This window comes from Danio rerio, chromosome 8, assembly GCF_052040795.2.
Source record: "Danio rerio strain M-AB ecotype USA chromosome 8, GRCz13ab, whole genome shotgun sequence".
NCBI lineage: Eukaryota > Metazoa > Chordata > Actinopteri > Cypriniformes > Danionidae > Danio > Danio rerio.
In genome coordinates, this window is record NC_141028.1 from 54,715,637 (window position 1) to 54,742,132 (window position 26,496).

At 35.2% G+C, this 26,496-nt stretch overlaps 1 protein-coding gene across 5 annotated transcripts in view; it reads left to right on the forward strand.

Moving 5' to 3' along the window:
- plch2a (phospholipase C, eta 2a) overlaps positions 1 to 26,496 on the forward strand; it is a 297,015-nt gene that overhangs the window by 6,824 nt on the left and 263,695 nt on the right. For 3 of the 5 annotated variants that reach the window (XM_087262673.1, XM_087262664.1, XM_087262677.1), the window contains exon 3: positions 21,200 to 21,665. In XM_087262673.1, the coding sequence (XP_087118799.1) occupies positions 21,500 to 21,665 (166 nt within the window). In that variant the 5' untranslated portion in view covers positions 21,200 to 21,499. Of the gene's footprint in view, positions 1 to 6,009; positions 6,207 to 21,199; positions 21,666 to 26,496 lie in introns of those variants that run through there. The other 2 variants (XM_087262678.1, NM_001347692.1) reach the window with 2 other exon arrangements.

The window sequence follows — 26,496 nt, forward strand, 5'->3', positions numbered from 1 at the left end:
ACATTCACCAGTTTCACCAATAGTCAGTTTTGAGTACAGCCTTGAAAATGATACTTTTAACAGATTCAGGATTTACAGTATCTGTCACAGTAGATGCTAATGAAAGTATCAATGCTTCTTTGCCTTTCTCAACTTCTTACAAGACTTAGAGTCTAGTAAAACACAACACTTAGCTCATTTAGTAACCTTTTAATTACTTAGCAGGGTAATAAAATATCAAGTGCAGTTATGAGAAGTTGCTTCAAAGGACTTTGAACCCTTTTTGTGTTGATTTATGAATGTGCAGCGGACAGTCCCTTCTGAATGAGTTCGCGTGAAATATGATGAATAGCAAGACCACACATTTGGTGGCTTTCATTGAAGAGAGGAAGATTAGTCATTATATTCATATAACCGCCATTGCACAACACCATTTAATGTTTTTAGAAAGTAACTGATTTACCTTTAACCCATTTACCCAACCAACACAAATTTAAAGGGATAGTTCACCCAGAAAAGTAAAAAAATTACCTCATGGTTAATTCTCCCTCATGTGGTTTTTAAACCTTTATGAATGTCTTTCCTCTGCTGAACACAAAGGAAGATATTTTGATATACTACTTGCATAATAGAGACCAAAAATACTATGGAAGTCAATGGGTGCCTTTTTCAACATCGCTTCTTTCATGTTCGACAGAAGACAGAAACTCAAATAGGTTTTGAAGGGTGAGTAAATTATGACAATCCCTTTAAGAGTTGCAACATGTTCAGCTTCATGATGCAATTTATAAGCATAAAATGGAGTTAAATATAATTTATACACTTAACGATTTTTGTAAATGACACACTATTTAACTGTAATATGAACTGTATTTTATTGTAGGGCCTTTATGCAGTGTGTTACTGTATTTTAAAGTTGCAATGTGAAAATGACTACACTGTAGATGCAATGCTGTAAATTCTATACAACACTGTGACATACCTTTCAACATTGGGATGTGAAAATAAGAGATATGCTCACCACCATAATAAGGGATATCCTCCACACCCCCCCCCCAAAAAAAATAAAAAAAATAGAAAAATTACAAAATTTGTTGTTCTGGAGCTGTTTCATTGTAAACAGGCAGTTTAACTGTCAGTAATATGTTTTATTTTAATTATTAAAAAAATATATATATTATACATTAGCAGCAAATAAATTAGCAAACAGTTCAGCTTACTAACATTAATAGCTATTATAAAGAGATATAATCAAGTTATCAAATCTCATAATCTTTTCTTCTCTGTATAACTTACACATTCTGATTAAAGAGCAATAAATAAATCTCTCTGAATTTTGATTATATTAAATAACAGAGGTTTATAAATGCTCACGTCTGACGTTATAATGAAAGCATTTGATTGCTTTCCTAACTGTTTATTGTCATTTAGGACAAAAAACCCACCAAGATCGACATATTTAGTATTACTGTTATTAATTATTTGTATGGACCTTTTTCTTGGCTGCTGCATGAAGGGCACGATAGCGACCAGCGTCTTCTGATATGGTTAGAACTTCCGTTTACAGCATTTACAATAGGTAATTTGCACTCCGAAAACGGGTTTCAATAGCGTTTTAATAGATTACGAAGTGTTCTTGTGACACACAACTTTGAAAAGTGTGTGTTACAGCCGTTATAATCTGTCAGATGTGATTTAAGCGCGAGAGAAAAACGTTCTCCCAGTTCTCGTGTCTGCCGTCAGAAATACAGTGTGTGTGTGTATTTCACACACACACACACACACACACACACACACACACACACACACACACACACACACACACATGTGCACACAAACGCACACAATACTTCACAAAAAAGACCAATAAAAGTCTGTTATTGATACTCCGCTGGCTGATTTGCATGTTCCTTCTAATCGCGAGCCGTTTATGTTTCAATTAACGTGTTGTATTTACCACGGTTTGTGTTTTTCTTTCATTTTAAAATGACACTAGCCCATATTTTTAAATCAGTGTGTCAGTGGGACAGTACAATAGGCTATGTGTGTGTGTCAAACATTTTGTTGAATTATATTTGTTTGGGCTGGTTATATATTTGAAATAAAGAGAAAATGTTGACTTTAGCGATGACGAGGCTTCATTTAAACTGCAGAAGATGCCGTCTGACCACGAGTGGAAAATGCCTCACAGCAGCTGTTTTCCATCCTATTAGATCGCATTTTTAAAAATAATCAGCCCAGGAGGTGGCGTTGATCTACAACAGAATTAGTTCAAAGATAATAAAAGCAGGTAAAATAGATTAAATTGGTTTAAAAGATTAAAATAATTTCAAAGCTGTCCAATTGTGACGGTTTATACGCATCAGCTGCCTACCAAAAGTTCTTAGCATTCTCCTTGCGCATACGCAACGGGTAATTTTGCTTTTTAAGAAAAAAGGTCTATATGTCTGTTTAAACATGCATGCAAAACCCAAACTTTCTCTCCACTTCAAATCGCGCGTATAGAATCCGTTTTGGAAACAGCGTCTATTTATCACTGTAGAGTGTGTCAGCTGACAGTCACGCACCGCTATTGACCTTATTCTAAAATGCAGAAGTGCGCCTGTTTTCGCGATTGTCTTAGAACTTCCGATTCAGTCGCCTATGGGAGAAATGACTAGGAATAATAAACGGCAGAAAATGGCCAAACTACTTGCTCAACAAACAAATGTTTGCATGACTACACAGACCAAGTAGCATAATATAATAAGAAAATATTAAATTGCAACATCAAGCAGCGTAACGAGCAGTTGTTAACGTCAAAAAATGAATGGAAGTGAATGTGACCGGAAGTCGCGAGACAAAAAGATTCAAATGGCAGCGCCCGCTCGACAGCTGAGAATAAGGTGAATATGAGGATTGTATAGAAGAATAACCAGTTTGTAAACATTCAAGGTGCGCGCAGCGAGGTTGCAGAAAAAAGGAGCGCTAGCATTTACAGCGAGGGATTGACATCCGATGCGGTACAGAGTTTGTTGTTGTCTTAGAAATAAGTTATATTGTTTACATATTATATATATTATTTACATAATGCTTTCAGTGTATTATAACAGCTTGTCACCCAGTGATAAGCACAGTTATTGGCCAAAATTAATGTTAAAGTGAGCGGTGTTCGTCTGACAGGTCCATCTGCGATAGCACCCTCCCAATGAATATCGGATAATACCTTTACGGGATAATAGTGGGATAGAACTGTAAAATACGGGAAAATCCCGGGAAAACTGGAGGGTTGACAGATATGCACTGTAAATACATATACAACAAAATGGTGCTGTCAATGTAAATACAGTAAGTCTATTGTAAAGTGGCGAACTGCTAACTTAACTCAACTGTGCACCTCTGTTCACGCACATCCGCCGCGTTAGCATGGATACGACTGACAGCGCTAAAAATGAATGCTAAATCAAAAGTTTACAAACCTGAATCAATATGGGAGTTAATTTGCACACTGGAGGAAGGATGACACTATGGTGAAGTATTTCTTTTGGAAGTGTTATCTTTTAAAACTATTTTAGTGATGCAAAGCTGAATGGGTTATATGCACAGAAGTGTTGTTCAGCCATTGAAATCTTTTGGTGAAAGATTAATGTGACTATTTTCAGTTTCTCAAGGGACCTTTTGCAGCATCGATAATGTCGATTTTTATTTAGTTTACCAACAAAACATCAGTAAATAGCGCTGCTCCGCCTAGCCTGCTTTACTGATCTGAAGTTGGTTTTATATTTACATTGGTTCATTTTTGAACAATGTCAACCTGTTATGCGCTCCCTATATTGTTTACCATGCTACTTTGAATATTTGGTCTAAAATAGCATGTAAGTGTGGCTTATAATAAGTGTAATTCCTGCTCCCCGCATGCAATAATTATTAATAAAACTTTGTTTGCTGCTTTTTTAAAGTAAAATGTCTTTGTTATGTTTTCAGTTGCCTTCACAGCCAAATACCCACTACTTTTTCATTATAAAAACACAGTAAATAACTGTACGCATGGGGTAATGAGTGTTTCATTAAGTTAATTGTGTTTTGTGAGAAGTGTCTGAAAAGACGTAATAAAAGAGGTATGTTTTTTTTAGCTGCGTTGTACTATACTGTATGTTTTTCTAAAAGAATTTCTATGTATGGATTTTTCCAAACTTTAAATTAACAATATTACTTACATACTATAAAGATTAAATATTAATTAAAAAACTGACACAATAAAAACAGCTGACATAAAGGGCCATGAACCCCACCCCCCCACCCCCCGTCTCAGAAGTGTTTTCACACTTCTAGATTTAAAAAGGTCAGGAAAGTGGGTAAGTCCAGCTTTGTTTAAGTGGCAGAGTTGAGAGGCGAAAGAGGAAAGGGTTTGCATGAAAAGGGGAGTTTATGTATTGAAATAAAAGTAGAAGTAGGAGAAAACAACAGCAGAATACAGATACAGCCTTTTAGTACTTAAGTACAGTAGTGAAGTAGTTCTACTTCGTTACTTTACATCTCTGGTGACTACATTTACATCAGTAATCAAATTTTTTGCATTAATCAGAATAAGACAATAATATGATGAAGCCGTTTACATAAGTTGTGTTTCTTTCATGATCCTGTTTTACATGTTATAGCACATAATTTGATTAATATCATTGCTTCAACATGCTATACACATTTCTTCCAGGTTTTCATTTAATTTCGGGTGTTTTATTCCTAATTTGTTGACTTTAACTGCAGTTTGGCACTTTCACTTTCATCCAGGAACATTTCATGCATGCCCCTCGTGACAAACGAGACATTGGATGCGAGGAACTGCTGGGGGAGTGTAGTTGTAATGGAATTTGATACCGCAGGTGGAGGAAAAAAACTCAGCATTTCTTGGTAGATGCAAACACTGGGTAGGTGCAGAGAATAGCGTCAAACAGCTGTGTGTGTAAAGACTATCCTATCAGAAAATGCGGTGAAAATTTTAAACGGCAGTAATAGTTTGATTGCAGTGTTTAGATGTTTACATTCGGAGATCAGCATTTACAGCGGATCTTTCAGTCCATAATATTGTAGTCATATTACTGTAAACTTAGTAAATAAATTATTTTGACGAAGGTCTGTCTTTAAAAACTGAAAGAGCACTGCTGACGATACAAACTAACTTTGGCATCTAAATAAACATAAACAAAGACACTAATCACACACTTACCAAATCTGTAGAGACAGGACAATCAACACGTACTGAAACCGCATCTCCTTTTAAAAGAAGATGAGTGGCAAATCCAGATTTCAACATTTATAGATGCGAAAAGCTCTCGGCTAAAAAATATTCCTTGCAAACATATTCTTGTCGCATGTTAGCAGACCACTGTAATCCACAAATGTGGGCCCACATACCAGCTGCACTCTCATCGCGGGGAAATGAAAACGAAACCTTTGATGCAGCACATTTATAAACACAACACTGACGACCCATGTCTCCGAACAATTCTTCTTCTTCCACTTGTTTTAATTATGCTTGGGAACACAATGTGGCATCTCTCTGCCGTCTGTAACAGATAAAAACAGTCCTTGAAGCTATCATGCATATTAATGAACTTGCACCTCATTCACAATAGAGCGCGCTGATTGGTTTGAACAAGTCTTTCTCATAAATTAATGATGAAAACTCAAAGACATCTCATTGTACCGGCAGGTACAGACATCCAGTCTCCATGCTGGAAATTACACAAGGATTGTAACTATCAACATCTAAAAAAATGAGTTAAAATGAGGTAAAATAACAAGTTAACAAACTTTTTATTATTATTATTATTTATTTATTTTTTCATCAAAAATGATTTAAACATCAAAAGAAGATCTGTCTAGATAAACTTCCTTTAACAATCTCAAGACAAGCAGACAATACTGTTTCCCATGCATGTGCTCTTGTTGTCTGCACTCCACCCCGTTTCCCGCCCACCTGTGCAAACCTCCTCTGCCCTTACTTGTCCAATTTCGACGCAGGAAAAACTGTTGCTCCATAAGGGAACACCCACTGTGTACAAAGAGCTTTCAAATGACAACTTCCTTTACCTGCAGTGTGGAGCTGTGTGCCTGAAGCTCTTTGCCGGGAATAAAAAAAGGCATAATCTTGGTACAAAAGAGGATCGTAGCCATAAAACGTGCTTTGCTTAATATTACATAATCACTCTGGGAACTATACCTGCTTGCAAGATAGGCATTTGACAAAGGTAATGTGAGACTTTACAATACTTTCAAAGTGCTTTTTATTATTCTCTCTAACGTTTAGTGATGGAGATTTTAGTTTACTGGAAAAAAGTATGTCTAGATAAACTGGAAAAAGATTTGAAAGTTAGTTTCACTTGGGCTTTTTTTTTCCTCTTCTCTTTTCTCTGAGAGGTTTGTATTGTGAAATTCAACACTTCTTACCTGGGTGCTCAGGTGGAAAGAATGAGGAGAGAAGAAAGACAATTTAAAGAGTCTGTTTGTCTCTTTCTGTGATTGGATGTGATGTATGAATCAGTCTTGCAAAAAACTAAACAAAAGCAGAGCGATTATATGCACACGTTTATCTTTTGATTGATTTATTATTTTTGATAGTTTTTGTTTTGTTATTGCTAACTTTTTATCCATTTTGTTTGTCTAAAATGTCTAAAGCAAGTGACATACTTTATATTTTTAAGAACAACAGAATAAGCACATGGGCAAATGTAATGGAAAAAACAACACAGCTACAGTAAAATCAGAATGATTAAACTCCCTTAGATTTTTCCCCCCCTTTTTTTTTATATTTCCCAAATGATATTTAACAGAGCAAGGACATTTTCACAGTATGTCTGATAATATTTTTTCTTCTGGAGAAAGTCTTATTGGTTTTATTTCGGCTAGAATAAAAGCAGTTATTAATTTTTAAACTCCATTTTAAAGTCAAAATTATTAGCCTCTTTAAGCTATACATTTTTTTCGATAGTATACAGAGCAAACTATCATTATACAATACCTTGCCTAATTACCCTAACCTGTCTAGTTAACTTAGTTAAGGGGAAGGGCTAGATACCCCTTCAAACTGAGATTTTTCTCACACTCAAAACCAAGGGGTAAGAAAGTTTCACAGAATAAACCAGCTATAACAGCAGCATAGCTGCACATGGAATTCAGCAGATGCACAAATTAGTACTTTTTTTTGTTCATTATTACGTATTATGTACGACAAACAAGCATATATACATTTATAAAGCCATTCGTGCTTTACCGTTGTGCATTAAAAGAAAAATCTAAAAAAAAACCTGCTAAATTTTACTATTTATAATCCATAATGACTTCTGTACAGCAGTCCCACAACATTCTGACACTGTCAGGAAAGTCTAGTGGCTGGGAACGACCTTTTTACAGTGTCTGCTATAATGTTAATGTTGTTTCTGTGTGTTTACATGATGAATAGGGCCACTGTAATGCTCAGTATCTTATTGCCACATTATATCGTCATGTTAATATTGTTGCCTTCAGTGATTTCCTTAAGATAAATATAAAAAAATAAAAATAAATAATGCAACTGGAATAACTACAGCAGTCGCCATCGTTGATCTCATATGAAGCAGGAGATCGCCATGACATATGATAACGTGTGCAGGTGTTGTAGTGCTGTCCTAATAATTTTGACCTTAAAATGTTTTTTAAAAAAATTAAAAACTGCTTTTATTCTAGCCGAAATAAAACCAATAAGACTTTCTCCAGAAGAAAAAATATTATCAGACATACTGTACTGTGAAAATTTCCTTGCTCTGTTAAACATCATTTGAAAAATATTTAAAAAGGAAAAGATTCATAGGGGCGCTAATAATTCTGACTTCAACTGTACATTTAAAGGAACGCACTATTTTTATTTTGATGCTTATTTTACAACTCCCCTTTAAACAATTGAGTTTTACTCATTTTTAATCTATTCAATTCTGGCGAGAGCACTTTTAGCTTAGCTTAGCATAAATCATTGAATCAGATTAGACCATTAGCATATTGCCCGAAACAATTCCAAAATGAGTTTAGATAACGTTCATATTCAAGGCTTGACTCTTTTGTAGTAATATTGTGTACTAAGACTGACAGAAAATGGAAAATTGCAATTCTCTAAGTCAATTTTGTCAAAGTTTTTATTACGGTGGAACGAAAGAATAGTTCCTAGCCATCTCGATCTAGAAAAACACAACTTTTTATTCACTCTCAGTCTTAATACATGATTTAACTACAAGAGAATCAAGCTTTAAATATTATTAGCTTTAAGTATAAGTGAAGTTATTATTGAAACTCTCTTTTGAATAGTTTTAAATGGGATGCTAATGGTCTAATCTGATTCAATAATTTATGCTAAGCTAAGCTAAAAGTGCTCCTGCAGACTCTGATTTTGGCTGAATAGGGTCAAAAATGATAAAACTCAACTGTTAAACTCTAAATGACTTGTAATATAAGCCAATTTAAACAAAGGGGGAGTGTTTGTACAGTGGAAGTACATTACAGTAGCATATTCAGCACACATTTAACACGGGTTACTGAAAAATAGTAATGTTATTGATTTAAAGTGACTAGTTTATCATGTTATAAAATCCACTGCGGATCTCTTGAACAACTTAGCCCAATTCCCATGATCGTTCTAGACAAAAATCACAGGTTTCTGAGATTAAATAAACAAATTATCTCCTCTGCATGCTTATTTGAGAAACCTGATTTAATCTGCGCCTGTTGAACTTGACCTGCGCCTCAGGCTAAACATGAATCAGGCAACCATAAATTAAAACGTAACCGGTGTACTTAGGCAGGGAACACCCTACTATCTGTGTCATTTCAGATGTTTATGTGCCGTGGCTATAATTCTTGAGTCACTTTTGTTTTGTCGGTGTGTGTGTGGCACAGATACGCTCCCGCTTCTTTTGGAAATCTCAACCCAAACACTGCGCCATGTAGGACGTCCTGTGAGTTGCAATGCTATACGGTTGGTTGAAACTGAAATAAATGGTCTATTGTGTCATTCTCTCTGTGTAGTCGTGATCCACGCTCTCCAGTCTGCCAGCTGCTATGCTATTAGCTTGTCAACACACATCTGCTGTTTGAAGTGTAACATCCCTGATCTATTTTTCCACACGGATGACGGGAAAAGATAGAGATACAATTGGAAACGTGTAGTAAAACAGTAAACGTTTGGTTTTTTGAGATGCTGGAATGTTGTTTGAGCTGTGACAGTGTGTGTTTGGTTTGTGTATGTGTGTTTGGTTGAGCCAGATTGGCCGGGTCTCATGTTACGGTGTGTGTGTCGAGTGTATTGTGCAGAGTTTTTCTCGGGGGACGTCCAGATCAGCCGTGTGGCTTTGTTATTGCCCAAGAAAACATAGAGGTTGCTTTATAGAGGTTACGTGTGATTTTTTTTCTTCTTTTCTTTTAAAAATATTTGCTGTAAATGTTGTTTAATGTGGAGAAGAGCACATTTTTACACACAATGGTTTTAATAAGTAATTTCTACTGATTTCTTTTGTTGTTGCCATAATTTTTTTTCACTTATTTTGCAATGGGTCTGGGCGATAATTCGATAACGATAATTATCACAATATATATTTTTCAATAAAACGATAATGACAGTTTGATAAGTGTTCAATAATATTTACGCACTATGCATAAAGCTGCACAGGCATTTTGCAGCGTGCCCTGCCGAATGCCGCATACAGTACAAGTTTACAGCCATACAGGGGTGTGTTTCTGAAAACCATCGTTAGTCAACTAAGGTCACAAGTTGTGTCATTACAAACATAGTTTGTTGACTTGATATTTCCCAAATCCGTCGTTCCAACGAACATTCGCAAACTGTGTCGCAAACTTGTACGCCTGCAACTACACCCCTGGAGCTGTAGTTAGAAACATGTGTTCTATTCCCAGTTATCCCCTATTTATTTAGAACTTTCTATCATTTAAACAAATTCTTAAGAAAAAAAGTAAAAAAAAGTCATCTCTCTTAGGTATAAATTGCTTTCAAAGTACACTGAAAAATTATGTCTGCAAAAGTGTTGCAAACAGTTTGTATGTGTTGAGTTTAAACAAACAAATTACATTTAGTAATGCTCAACTCAATTTGATTGTTTAAATTCAGCTCAAATAAATTGTTTACAACCACTTAACGTAAAAAGATTTAGTAAACCTATTATTTAATTTAAGATTTAGTAAACCTATTATTTAAAAGCGTAATTTATGTCTCCAAAAAAATCTTATGAAAACAAAAAAAAAAACAGCATACAATAATACTTAAATTTATAGTAGGTTATTTATTAAGTATCTGCACTGTATATGACATGGGCCTGTTGGTTAGAACATTTCTGCAGTGGTTTGAATGTGTCAAATTGTAAAAGTAGACTTTTCAAAAAATAAAAAATAAATAAACAATATCCTACATAATAATAATAATAATAATAATAATAATAATAATAATCATCATCATCATCATCATAATCATCATGGTCATTAATATTATTATTTATTTTTAAGTAGGTTTTTTTAATTTCCTAATAAATAATATATTTAATTTCTTAATAAATCGCCTCATTATTTATTTATTCATGTGATTTATATATGATATTAGAATACTTGTTAGCTTTTGTAAGTGATTTTACGTTTTGGAATAGAATATGGAATATTCTCAATAATATTTGTAAAGGAAACACAGGCTCTATATGTGCCATTTACATATATTTCAATTAATATGGAAAACGAGTGCATGTTTTTAGCAAAACTAATATTGTAATTTTTTTTAATGCGTGTAAAACAATACAATTTACACAAAGAAATAATGGGGTTCTTCTCTAAAGAAGTTGTTACTCCACTCCGTTTAGAGCAATATTATGGGCGTTTTATGTTATAACTAACATGGTTCAAACGATGGATCTGCTATACAGAGTAACTACAAGTTTTGGGAAACACAAATTCCCCCAGTCCAAAACTCGAAACCAGAGCACCCGGAGGAAACCCACTCGAACCCAGGGAGAACATGCACACTTCACACAGAAATGCCAACTGACCCTGTTCGAACCAGCAAACTTCTTGCTGTGAGGCGATTGTGCTACCCACTGCGCCACCACGTCGCCCATATTTTTTTATCTTTCTCCTGATTTTTCTGTTTATTACAATTATATTTAGTAATTTCAGCAAGACAATGATCCAAAACACAGCCAAGGAAACTCTCAAACATTTTCAGAAAAAGAAAACCAAGCTGTAGAATGGCCTAGCCAATCACCTGACCTGAATCCAATAGAAAATACAAAATAAAGTTTGGATAGATGAGACCCACAGAACCAGCAAGATGTTTACACTGTGAAAAACTCACACCTGAGCAATGCATGAGGCTTCATTTTACTTATGTAAATGTGGATATATAAAGTATTATATACATTTCAGTAGTTCTGTACTTTCTTCTCGTGTCATTTTATTGTTATTACACATTACGGATTTTTCTGATTTTCTTGTTGTCTTGTTTTTATGGTTGTGCTGTTTGGGCTTTCACCAAAATCTGGTCCAACTCCATGTCAACTGCTCCTTTAGAAATATTATTCACAGGAAACACATGACGTGTTCAATGCTTATTTTGCCCACTGTGTGCATATATATATATATATATATATATATATATATATATATATATATATATATATATATATATATATATATATATATATATATATCTTACAGGTCTATATACAGTTGAAACCAGAAGTTTACATACACTGTATAAAAGGTACATAACCATTTAAAACAAATCAGATGTAAATGTGACTAAACTTTTTCTCTTTTAGGTAAGTTAGGATTATCAAATGTGTTTCTGTTATGCTTAATAGCAGAATAATGACAGATTTGTTGAGAAATTGTTTTTGTAAACTTTTCTTGAAAGTCAAGTTTACATACAATAAAATTATTAAGCCTCTGAAAAAATCAGATGATGATTTCAAAGTTTTGGAAGTTTCTGATTGGCTTATTGATAACACTTGAGTTAATTGGAGGCACAACTGTAGAATAGCATTTAAGGAAAATCTCAAACACACTGCTTCCTTGTGTGACAACATGGAAAAATCAACAAGCCAGAATCAACAAAAAAGCAAGATTACAATTTGCTATATTACACTGGGAAAAAGAATATTCTTTGGAGACATGTCCTGTGTCTGATGGAAATAAGATTGAACTGTTTGGCCATAATGACCAGTGTTACATTTGAAGGACAAAGGGGAAAGCTTACAAGCCTAGGAACACCATCCCAACTGTGAAGTATGGAGGTGGCAGCATCATGTTGTGAGGCTGTTTTGCTGCAGGAGGGACTGGTCCACTTCACAGCATAGATGGCATCATGAAGAAAGAACATTATGTAGAAATACTGAAGCAAAATCTCAAGACATCGGTCAGGAAAATAAAACTTGGCCACAAATGGGTCTTCCAAACAGACCATGACCCTAAGCATACTGCCAAATTATTTACAATGTGCTTTTAGGACAACAGAGTGAATGTTTTGGAGTGGCCATCACAAAGCCCTGAGCTCAATCCTAGAGAAAATTTGTGGGCAGAGTTGAAAAAGCTTGTGCGAGCAAGACAGCCTACAAATCTGACTCAGTTACACCAATTCCGTCAGAAGGAATGAGCCAAAATTCCTTCAAACTAATGTGAGAAGCTTGTGAAAAGATACCCAAAACGTTTGGCCAAACTTATTCAGTTAAAATGCAAAGCTAAAAATACCAAGGAAATGTATGTAAACTGTATGGAAATTAATGTAAAATGTATGTAAAATGTATGGAAATTAATAAAAAATATTGTCAAAAAAAAAAAATCTCTCATTATTTTGCCAATTAGCAAATGTAAATCATTTTGGTAATCCTAACGGACCTAAAATAGTAAACGTTTAGTATGATTTACCATCAGTCATTTAAAAAAAATGGTTACGTTCCTTTTATTAGAGTGTATGTAAACTTCTGGTTTCAAATGTATATGGGATCTGAAGGTAAATAATCTGCATGCGCGATCGATAGAGACACTTGTGTTTGTTTTACTTATTATGTTGAAGGGAAGGAAATTAAGCACAGACATTTGCATACACGCTGCGTTTCCTGTCAGTGCTGTGAGCACAATGGCTTTTGTGTGGCTTTCAGTAGCAGATTTAAAGAGGTGACGAGGGCCCGATTAGACGTTTTGTGAGGCAATGCATCTTCCTTATACTTCCTATAAAACCCTGGTCCAATTGTATCTGGCTCTGCTTTGAACCTGAGAGAGTCTGTAAACAACAGAGCTTTGGATTCATTCTCAAATCTCTGACCTATTTCAGTCATTGAGCTTCAGAGTCCTTTGATGTTGCATTAATATTGAATAGACGAGTAAATCCCACGAGCAGATTTTATTTAAACGTAAAGAGAAAGTGAAGTATATTTATATTGACGGTAATTTAATGATTATAAAGCACATTTTTACACCACAATTCTAATTATTGTAAAGATGTTTATTACTGTTTACTAATGATGCACTGTGACAGTTTTTATTAAATTTCTGTGTGGAGTTTGCATGTTCTCCCTGTGTTGGCGAGGGTTTCCTACAGGTATCCCCCCCATTCCAAACACATGTGCTGTAGGTGAATTGAATTAACTAAAATTGGCTCTAGTGTATGAGTGTGTGCATGTGAGAGTGTATGGGTGTTTCCCAGTACTGGGTTGCAGGTGGAGTTGGCAGTTCATTCCGCTGTGGCAACCTCTGATGGATAAAGGGACTAAGCCGAAGGAAAATAAATGAATGCATGAATGACATCAATTACTGTCTTTTTATTTAATAATTCATTCATTTATACATTCATTTTCCTTCATCGTCACAGTGGAATGAACCACCTATATAATTTATATCTTATTAAAGATGTTTTTAAAGCAATATAATGCTTTTGTAATTCTTTATGTCTTAATATGTTTTGCACTTGTTTACAAAAATGATTTGTCTCATTTGGTGTTTACATAAAATCCAATTGTTTGTTAATTTAAATTTAATTATTATTGTTATTATTAAATTTTTTCACTTTTTTATTTTTTAATAAATAGATATATCAGACAAATTAAAGTGTCCGCTTTAAAATGAAAGTAAAATAGTTTTGAAAAAAAAATCACTATTAAGAATAACCAGCTGTACCTGTCTGACAGGTAAATATTAATATATATTAAAATGAATAAATAAATAAATAAATATTTAATATAAAATATTAATAAATGTAAACATTACAAATTACATATATATTATATTTAAATAAATATTAATATATAGATCATACTACATTTTATTCATTTATTTTATTTATATTTAATTTATATAATAAATATTAATATAAACTTATATTTATAATTATATATAATTATATTTATATAATAATGTAAATTATAATTATAAATAGAATACAATATATTATATATCAAATTATAAAAGGGTTAATCCTAATTATTTAAATGGTTCTGGCAAAGTAAACAAAAATATTGTATATCTTTTATTTATTTATTTATTTATTTATTTATTTATTTATTTATTTATTTATTTATTTAATTTTCATTCATTCATACATTTTCCTTCGGCTTAGTCCCTTATTTATTAGGGGTTACCACAGTAGAATGAATCACCAAATATTCCGGCATATGTTTTACGCAGTGGATGCCCTTCCAGTTGCAACCCATCACTGGGATTTTATTTTATTTTGATTATTTAACTGAATTTTTTATTTTATTTAGAAAATAAATATATACACATCCTAATGCATGAAACAATGTTAAGTTACACTTTAATTGTTTGGATGCTTGAAACAACATTGTACTCATTAACAGATTACACACTATTATAGCATAATGTAACAATTGAAAATAACTGTTAATGTGTTGAATGAATGCATTGTATTTTTTTTAAGGTTTGGCCATAAATATGCAATTATAAATAATTGTAGCTGCTTTCCATTAAAAAAATTGAATAATAATTATAATTAAAAGATGACAAAGCAGTACATGCAATCTAATGATTATGTTTTAGTCGAATAATTCCATTTATTCCACATCTATGCAAACATCAAGCCAGAAAATGAAGTGTTTTTGTCATCCACTGTTTGTAAATACTGAGGAATATAGCACATCTTACAGGAGCACTCCTCTTTTATTGAAAAATAGGTTTAAATTAACTACATTACAGTTAAACAGTTTTTTTATCCATTCAGCTGAATGCTTTTAACTTAGCTTAGCATAGATCATTGAATCAAATTAGAAAATTAGCACCTCGTACAAATGACTTTATTTTTAGTGCCCTACACATTTTTGTTAAGGTATATACTATTTGCAGCCTGTTTCTATATTTCCATTTGTGTGTGTATAATTTGTCAAATTAGCTTATAATTGAACCATATTAGACCATTAGCATCTCACTCAGAAATGACTAGAAGAGATCAAGCAGAGGAGTTATTTTTGCGCTCGGCTGAGTCATTAAAGCTGGTTTTATGTTTTATAGCTAACCTTATATAACTATTTTGGGGTTCCCCTATAGATTTTTTGCTGTGGCCTATATTATATTGTTTATGTATTGCATGTATTGTGCACATTTGTGTGTGCTGTGTATAATTTGTTAAATTAGCTTAGCATAGATAATTGAATCATATTAGACCATTAGCATCTTTAAGATGACTAGAGATCAAGAAGAAGAAGGATTTTGTGTTCGGCTAAGTCATTAAAGCTGGTTTTATGTTTTAAAACCTGCGTTATGTTACTTTATTGGGTTCCCCCATGCATTTTTGTTGTGGTATATACAATTTTCAGCCTGTTTTTGTATTTGCATGTACTGTGCGTATTTGTGTGTTTGCAATTTGTCAAATTAGCTGAGCATAGTTATTTGAATTATATTATACATTTGGCTATTTAAAAATGACTAGAGATTAAAATATTGATTTTGATCTTGGCTGAGTCTTTAAAGTTGGCTTTATGTTGTAAAACCGACTTTGTCACTTTTTTTGGGTTCCCCTATAGATTTTTGTTTTGACATATTAATTTTTAGCCTTTTAGTTTCTGTATGGGCATGTATTGTGCACATTTGTGTGTGTGTGCGTGTGTGTGTGTGTGTGTGTAATTTGTCAAATTAGCTTAGCATAAATAATTGAATCATATTAGACCATTAGCATTTCCCTCAAAAATGACTAGAGATCAAGAAGAAGAGCGACGTTGTGCTCGGCATTAAAGCTGGTTTTATATTTTAAAACTAACCTTATATCACTTTTGGGGGTTCCCCTATACACTGAAAAAAGTGTTGCATGCAGAGCTGTTGCAAACAATTTATTTGTGTTGAATTTAAACAAACAAATTTAAATGAATAATGTTCAACTTAATTTGTTTGTTTAAATTCAGCTCAGATAAATTGTTTACAACCACTGAACGTAAAAAATGTAGTAAATCCAAGGAATCATCTTTGAATAATTTTGTTCCGTGTAGGTTTTTGTTGTGGTCTATATTATTTGCAGCCTGTTTCTGTAATTGCATGTATTTTGCGCATTTGTGTATGTGTAAGTTGTCAAATTAGCTTAGCATAGATAAATGAATCATATTAGACCATTAGCATCTCGCTCAAAAATGACTAGAAATCAAGCAGTAGAGCAATTTAGTGCTCGGCTGAGTCATTATATGTTAATAACTAACCTTACATCACTATTTTGGGGTTCCCCTATAGACGTTTTTTTGTAGTCTATACTATTTGCAGCCTGTTTCTGTATTTGCATGTATTGTGCACATTTATGTGTGTAAAATTTGTCAGTTTAGCTTTGCATAGATGACTGAATCATAGTAGACCATTAGCATCTTACCTAAAAATGACTTAAGATCAAGCAGCCCTCCTGAAAAAAAACTGCTTAAACCAGCCTAGGCTGGTTGGCTGGTTTTAGCTGGTCGACCAGGCTGGTTCTAGAGGGGTTTTGGCCATTTCCAGGTTTGTTTCCAGCCATTTCCAGCCTGGTATTAGCTGGTCAGGCTGGGAGATGACCAGCTAGAACCAGCTTGACCAGCCTAGCCAGGCTGGGAGCCCAGCCAAAACCACCTATGTCCACCTTAAACCAGGCTGGTCAAGTTGGTTTTAGCTGGATTTAGCTGGTCATTTTTCAGCCTGACCAGCTAAGACCAGGCTGAAATGGCCAAAACCCCTCTAAAACCAACCTGGTTGACCAGCTAAAACCGGCCAACCAGCCTAGGCTGGTTTAAGCTGGATTTTTCAGCAGGGAGAAGAGCAATTTTGTGCTTGGCTAAATCATTAAAGCTGGTTGTATGTTTTTAAACTAACCTTATATCCCTTTTTTGGAGGCACCCCTACATTTTTGTGGTAATATATACTATTTGCTGCCTTTTTCTATATTTGCATGTATTGTGCACATTTGTGTGTGAGTAGTTTGTCAAATTAGCTTATCGTGGATAATTAAATCATATCAGACCATTCGCATCTTACCTAAAAACGATTAGAGATCAAGCAAAAGAGTTATTTTTGTGCTCGGCTGAGTCATTAAAGTTGGTTTAATGTTTATAACTAACCTTATATCACTTTTTTGGGGTTCCTCTATAGATTTTTGCTGTGGTCTACAGTATTTGCAGCCTGTTTTTGCATGTACTGTGCGAATTTGTGTGCGTATAATTTGTCAAATTAGCTTAGCATAGATAATTGAATCATATTAGAACATTAGCATCTTACAAATTACTAGAGATGTAGAAGAAATTTGATTTTGAGCTTGGCTGAGACTTTAAAGTTGGTTTTGTGTTTTAAATTCGACTTTATTTCATGTTTTTGGGTTCCCCTATACATTTCTGTTGTGATATATACATTTTTCAGCCTGTTTCTATATTTGCATGTAGTGTGCGTATGTTGTGTGTGTGTGTAATTTGTCAAATTAGCTTAGCATAGATGATTGAATCATATTAGACCATTAGCATCTCGCTCAAAAATAACCAAAGATTCAAAAATGTAACTTTGTAAAGCTTCCCTCCTCTGAAAATAGTCCCTAGCAACAAGCCCAAGACTTGCGCCACCAGTTAAAATCCATGTAAAATCATTACACTGGTGAGACAGGGATTTTCCTTGATTATTACGCCAGAATGAGAGTATAGTTCCTAGCCATATCGACCTAGAAAATAGCAACTTTTAATTTCTTGTTGATCATAGCACCACAATGTAACAACAGAACAGTCATGCTTTAAATAGAAACACTTTCTGAGTGAGATGCTAATGGTTTAATCCAAATCAATGATCTATGCTAAGCTAAGCTAATAGATTAAAAAATGGTCAAACTCAACTGTTTAACTCTGGGGGACTTAAATTAGCCTGCAAAAAAGTGGTGTTCTTTTAAGTCAGACAGATTTGTTTTACCTGAGGCCAAGGGTCATGTCTTAGAGGGAGGGTATTTCTGGTTTTCGCCCCTGTCATTGGCCGCTCTGTTACCTGAGGCCAGGTGTAACACTCCTGACACGTCCAGTCCTGCATCCTCGGGTATCAACATGTCACGCCAAACACAACAAGCACTCAAAGCTAACATTAAAGCCATTGTTCAGGTTAGCAGGCGGTTGACATGTCTTTAACACAACTCCCATTCCTGACAGGCTGAAGCGTGGAATTCAGAAAGAGATCAGCTCTGATTGGGATGCAGCCATGCACAAATATGAGATGCTACTTGAGTGGTTACATAATTTGTTTTGAATCTCTACAGTAATATGAAAGTTTCCATTCATTCTTGTGTTTATATCATACACCTTACTGTGTGTGTTTCAGTGACATAGTACTATGGTAATACTGTATTATTCTGGGTGTGATACCAAGATAAGATGTTCTTTTTTTTTTATTTATCATGTATCACAATGTTTTTGTTGTATTTTAACGGGTATATCACCAAGGTGACATGTTCTTTATGAGTACTGGGACATTTTTTGGACATTAAAATCACAAAAATGTCCATAAAATTATATATATATATATATAAAAAAAAAAAAAAAAAAAAAAAAAATATATATATATATATATATATATATATATATATATATATATATATATATATATATATATATATATATATATATATCAGAGATGATGTGATGTTTTTATTACTGCTTTCTTTATTATTCTTTTTTTTAATTTAGAATTAGTAAATAAGAATTACAGAAAAACAGTAGTTCCAAATAGAGATCTGCACGGGACTAAATTTTGAATCCTGCTCCCGCCAGGTTTTAGCTCGAACCCGACCGCTCCCGGTTATATTCAGCATTTGCTGTCCCGCTGCCCGACCCGCCACATTTTCTACCCGCCGCACCCGTTCCCGCTAACAAGCGGGGGGAGAACAAAACCTAAAACCACCCAGCTATTCACCTTATTCTCCGCCGACGAATCTTTTCTGTTTTTGAATCTTTTTGGCTGGAGACTTCAGGTCTCGTTCACTTCCATTCATATTTTGACGTTATAAACTGCTCGTTACGCTGCTTGATGTTGCAATTTGATATTTTATTATTTTATTATTCTATTTGGTCTGTACTGTGCAAACATTTGTATGTAGAGCAAGTAGTTTGACCATTTTCTGCCGTTTATTATTCCTATATAGTCATTTCACCCATAGGCGACTTAATCGGAAGTTCTAAAACAATCGCGAAAACAGGCGCACTTCTGCATTTTAGAATAAGGTCAATACAGAGTCCAGACAGCCTAACACACACACACACACAGCACAAAGCTCTCTCTCATTCGTGCTCACACACACACCTCTTAATCGCGAGCACACACGCTGTCTTATTCACACACGTACTGTACATACGCATGCTCGCTCGCTCAGGAGTCGGGAGCGATACTGTTAGACTGCTCGCTCCCATCCAAAATTAAACCAGTTACCGACCGCTCCTGCGCTTTATTCAGAAATATATTCCCGCGCCGCAGAAAAATGCAGACCTCTAGTTCCAAAGATTGAAAGATAGGCTAATTGAAAAAGAAGAAAAAGAAATGGAAGATGCCAACTACAGATTCTTAATAACTTACAATAGATATAGCTTTTACATTTTTCACAGCTTCCTTAAAACACCTAACTCATTATCACAAATGTGACTTGAAATTCATATAGTGTCAAATGTTATTGACCCCAGGGTGGCGGTATGACCCCACTATTGACCCCACTATGTGGCGGTATGACGCCTTTCCTGTTGGCGCTTACCAGCTGACTTCTTACCTTCGTGTGGAGGGCTTTCCCACCACAACCAGTTTGTCCAGTTAGCTTGTTGTGTACTTCGGCAGACTTGAGACGCTGAGAGGAGTTGACCACGATGACTGGGCTCGAGTTGTGGGAAGAGCGCTTCCAGAAATCATGGAAGACAAAAACAGATTCCAAAAAAAAAATAAAATGAACGAGTGAACAACGGGGTGAGAATGTGGTAAAATCCAAAAACATGGTAAAAAACAGACGAAGGGTTTTCTTTTTTCTGGACGACTTTTGTAAACTGTCGGTTGGGTTCAGGGAAGTAAGTGGGTGGGCGCGTCAATCTGTAAAATTGGTTGGGTTTAGGGAAGAAGGAGGGTGGGTCAGTCGATTGGCCGGTCGCCCAGTCAATCATTCAGGCATTCAGTCGGTCGTCAGCGGTCTCTGGTGCGTTTACATGGGAACAGCGCAATCGCAAACAGCACTCGCGAGAGACATTTGAGATACAAAAAAATCGTACATAGTGGCCTCTAGCGGATTCCCAAGAACAAAAACTGCAAAAATACATACCTCCTGATACCTATTTCACGATCTCCAGAAACTTCGACGAGACTGCGTTTTAAGAATGCGCCTGGGTTGTATTTGGTTAATTCCAGGTTGTGTTGGAAAGTGACCAAAATCCAAAGTCGAGCCAACATCTTATCCAACGTCATATTGATGTCAAATACTGACAGGTATGGCAACCCAAATCTAACATCTGATAGACGTCATAGTGGTAACGTTCCCACAACGTCAAGCTGTAACATCATTAGACATTGATAATTGGTTGATTTTACTTGGACATTGATGTGAACCTGACGTTGGGTTCTGACATCAACCCATTGTTATTTCCTAATAAAATTCAATTGAGTTACAATGTCAATCTGACATCACGTTGACGTCCTGTGCCTGCTGGGATATTAGAAGTTGATGTTTATGAAAGTGCAGTATGTAAAGTCTTGCATCTTGTGTTAACAGGTGTGCATCCGTCCAGGTGTGTGTTTTTGCTCCGGGCCATTGATACACTGACCCCGTCCTGTCTGCAGGTCAATTACTGACTGTTCTGCTCCGTCAGACCGTTGTTCCACACCTCCATACCTAAACCAGACGTCCCACCACAGAGTAAACATCTGCTCTACTTCTCTTAGGAAAACACGGATCATTTAGAGACAACAGACAGCTTTTTTTTTGCAGATTCTGAGTCATACATGACTGTTCCTGGGATTGTTTATCACCTCTACATGTGAAATTCCTTCAAAATAAGGCAAACTAAGCAATATGGATACAGCATCCTTGAACACCTCGCTGTTCTCCGGCAGCATGAGTACGGATTCTCCCAATTTGTCCACGAGATCCATGGGCTTCACTACTGACACGGATTCATCCCGCAGCAGCACACTCTTACACTGCAATCATTTCTTGGCAGCCAACTACATCAGTGTGGGTGAGTCACATACGCTTTTTATTCTGTATATTACAGTTCAAATACAGGTTTATCATAAAATATAGAAGAACGTTTGTCAGTATAACGTGAAACAGGATTTAAAAAATATTTTGTACATTTTTTATACAGCGGTTTATACATAAACAGGTTTATGGTGGACATTAGCATGCATCAACTAAATAATAACTAAGAAATCACACTTTTTTTTCCCTTTGTTTATTTAGCATCTAACGGTACATTTACACTAATGTATAACAGAAAACCTTTTCTAGCTAGAGGTGTGGCAAAAAATATTGGAGAGGTCAATTCTGCATTGATTCTAATTGTTTAAAATGCTGCGATATTCTCGCTTGAATTGATTCTGAGCCTAGCATTGAACAGCAGATGGAGCTCTATTGGCTTGTTTATAACTGTACATTCAAATGCTCAAGATGAAGAGTGACTGTGTGCTCGGCTGAGTCAGTAAAGTTGGTTTTATCTTTTAAATCCAACTTTATGTCACTTTTTTTGGGGAGTCCCTACACATTTCTGTTTCTGTAAAAATGTTTCTGTATTTGCACGTATTGTGCAAATTTGTCTCTGCGTAATTTGTCAAATGGATGAAGATGTTTTCTCAGTATAAGTGTTTTTTTGCATGTGTTTTCTTAACTTGCAGCACGTTTGAGCTTTTTCAGCCACCGTAGGCATGTCTGGATTGTTTAAAAAAATCATTCATTCATTCATTCTGTGGAAATATAAATTTATATCATCTAATTTCAAATGAACAATAATCTACGTATAACTAAAAAGTTATATTCTCTGGTTTTTAATTATATTATTTCATTGACATGCCAGCTAGGAGGGTCATTTAACCCAGGGGTTCCCAAACTTTTCAGCTCGCGACCCCCAAAATAACAATGCCAGTAACTTGCAACCCCTAATATCCTCTGAGGTGGTTATAAATACAGAAACCTTGCATGCAATGGGGCGCACACACACCAATAAACCCAAGTCTATTCTTCGTTATATTTTTTTAATGTATGTCAGTGCTGTAAATGTGCCAGAAAGTTTAAACTGGTATTATAAAATCAATCTGCTGCATCTGACGCTATTGCTGAGTCTTTAATATAATGTAATTACCTGAGGGGTCGCAATCCAATAGAACTAGTAACTATAAGCTACTTTAGTAACTATATACAGTAGTGTATATAGTAACTGTAAACGACTACTTTTTTAGTAGGTCATGGATTAAAATGGTAATTATTATGGTTTAATAAAAATAAATAGATTTTTGGAAATCACCAGGCGACCCCCCCCTTCATTGTCCCGCGCCCCCTCGGGGGGTCCCGACCCCCACTTTGAGAACCACTGATTTAACCTTTGCCTTGCTGACTACAGGCTAAGCCAAAGTGATGCAATTATCAGTTTCACAGCATGGGGTGTCTATTGTTTTCTCTTTTCAATCAACTGGTCAGTCGGTTTCTGTCTCCAGAACATGATGAGATCAAGGCCTGAAAGAGCAGTTTACCCTGCCGACCACAACTCTTAATTTGCATGCTTTGTTTAGCCAAATCCCCTCCTCATAAGAACACAATATAGACATGAAATCTTTGTCTTAAATCAGACTTGTGTGAGACTTGTGTGAGACTCGTGAAAGAACTTGCAGACTGCAGACCTCTAGTAGGCTCTTGCAAACACATGGACATCTTAAAGACGCTGTATGACTGCAGATTAACCAACACGTCTCAATAAAGGAATTCTGCTTGTTTCGAGTCTCCTGGACTGGGTTCTCTCTTCTTTTCACTCATTTATTTTTTTACAACAATTAATTAATTAATTAATTAATTCATTCATTCAGTTAGTTAGTTAGTTAGTTAGTTAGTTAGTTAGTTAGTTAGTTAGGCCCAATCCCAATTCTACCCCTTAGCCCTTACCCTTACTCCTACCCCTTGTTGTGCACGTTCCTGTGAAGGGGTAGGGGTGTCTCAATTCTCTTTAGCTTGAAGGCATATGGCTAAGGAGAAGGAGTAAATAGCTCTTCGAACGAGGACCACACTCGAAACCAAGAGGTAAAAAATTTTCCAAGAATACACCAGCCACAACGGCAGGATAGCTGCATCCGGAAGTAAGGAGATCCACAAATTAGTATTCTTGTCATTATTACCAATTTTTACAACAAACAAACACGTTTTAATACATTCATAACCACGTTCATGTTGTCATGCTTTTTAAAATAATGCTAAAATAAAAACCTCTACATTTTGCTTTCTATAATTCATAATAATAACTCCTGTATAGCAGTCCCACAACATTCTGACACTCGATGACACTCCAATACCCTGTTGGAAAAGTCTTATGGCTGGGAATGGGCTTTTTACAGTGTCTGCTATGATGTTAATGTTGTTTTTTGTGTGTTTACATTAATGAATATGGCCACAGTGTTAAATGCACAGTATAGTTACGATCTTATTACCACATTAGATCATTATGATAACATTATATATGCCTTCAGTGTTTTTCTGAAGATAAATACCAAAAAATGACGCAACTGGAATCACTACAGCAGTCGCGATCGTCTGATCTCATATAAAGCAAGAGATCTCGATGACATATGTTGATGTTTGCAGGCGCTGTAGTGCTGTCTCATTTCTTAGGGGTAAATTTTGAAGCCCTTCCCCTTCACACTCGGTTTTAAGGGCCAAGGGGTAGGGGTACAAAAATAGAGTTGGGATTGGGCCTAAATGTAGATTCCTGTACTATCACAGACTTGGTGTTTTCTTTGCTCTTGATGTTATGAATTTTTGTTATGAATGATCACTTTCCAGACCAAAGCATATTGCGGAGTTGTTTAGATTCAATTTGTGGTTTTTGCGTTCTGTATTATTTGCATCTGAAGTCAACTGTACATCCAGATAATACACGTTTTTGTTGTGGTCTATACTTTTTGCAGCCTGTTTCTGTATTTGCATGTATTGTGCGAATTCGTGTGTGTGTAATTTGTCTATTGAATGATGTTTTCTCAGTATTAGTGTTTTTTTTGCATGTCTTTTCTTCATTTGCAGCATGTTTGAGCTTTCTCAGCCGTCATAGGAATGTCTGGATTGTTTAAACAAAGTGCAATAATTTAAGTAATTTGTTCGTTCATTCATTCGTTCGGTCGTTCAGTTAGTTAGTAAATGTACAATCCTGTAATATCGCAGAGTTGGTGTTTTCTTTGCTGTTGCTTTTATGATTTTTTGTGCAACTGATCACTTTCAAGATCCAAGCATATTTTGTAGTTGTTTAGAGTCTATTTTTGGTATTTGTGGTTGATTTACGTTCCTCAAAGAGCCCCTATTATAGGTTTTTGCAAATGAGCTTCAATGCAGTGTGTAAAGGGATTATGTCTCATTAAGATTGTATTTCTTACCCCATTGGCAAATAATTTAGCTTGTTTTAACCTCACAATCTCATCTCCGTGATGTCAATGACTTTCCCTTGAAGATTTAAAGGGCTAGCACTGCACCAGACCCCCTTATGTGGTTTCGTTTGAAAGTGTGGAAGCTATATTTTATGCACGTATGCATCACTTTGGTTTTTATTCTACTGTACAGAAGTTATTTACACTTAAATACACAGTATTTTGGATATCCGAGCTGGGTATTGAAAATTGGTTCTTTTTCATATTTTTCATATGATTCATTTATGATACATGTACAAGTTATGGCTCAATTGAAAGCTCTAGCCGGTGCTCATACGGTTCTAGCATTCCTTTTACTGAATTATATTCACATATAAAACAGTTGTCAAATGAATCGCGGTGTTTGCATGGGGCAGAAGTGTAAACAATACATTTATGATCACTAAGCAGCCCCAGATAGCGCAGACAGCAGTCATCTCTTACCTTATGCTGTGCGCTTCAGGGCCATTCTCCTCTGTTTTTGAGGTGATGTGCATAAGTAATCCTTTTATATGTCTGACGTGGTCCAAACACAGTGAATTATGTTTGATCAAACAAAAGAATAGTGAAATATGAAAACATACGAAAACGTATAGCACCTCTAATCAGTTGGAATACTATAACTTTTGCATAGATTAAGGTAGAGACATTTTTTTCTTTGATTACAGACATGTGCAGGCACCACCAAAATTAATTACAGCAACCTAGACCACACAGAACCTGAAAGGTACACTTTCAAATTTGAGTATATATATATATATATAAAAAAAAGCGCCTCTTTTTTTTTAGGTGTTTATTATAACACAGACAACACATACAGTTATTTTAAACACTTTCAATAGTGTTTTATGGAAATTCAAAGGGTTTTCTTTAAAATGATATCAAACTGCATGTGGATTTGGGAAGCTTTTAAATTTGGGTAGGCGGAAATCCCAAATTAGCACTTGGGTTTAAACAATCACTTAATTTTAAGGGGTTTGTTTTTCTTCAGAAAACGAGACATAATTTCTTATGCTATTTCATCTGTCTAGTGTGTATCTTGATTTAAGATAAGTTAGTTTTTTATTTTATTATCATTAATAATTGGCAGATTAATCGATTATTAAAATGATCGTTTGTTGTAGCCCTAATTTAGAGTCTTGTTTTGGTATTGTGATTGATGTGTGCCCCATAATATTTGCAGCTAGAGCCAACAGTACATCCAGAGACTGTTAATCACACAGAATCCCTTTAATCCAAACACGTTGTACTCTCATTTTTTGACGCTGCCAAAGATGTCTTAAGAATCAGCATGTCATCGCATTAATGAATCACGCATTGTTCTCAGGGCTCTGGCAATATATAATGCCTGTCTCACATTGCAGCAGTCGGTTGATTGGGTGCGTCTGCCTCTTTCATGTATGTGAGGTTATC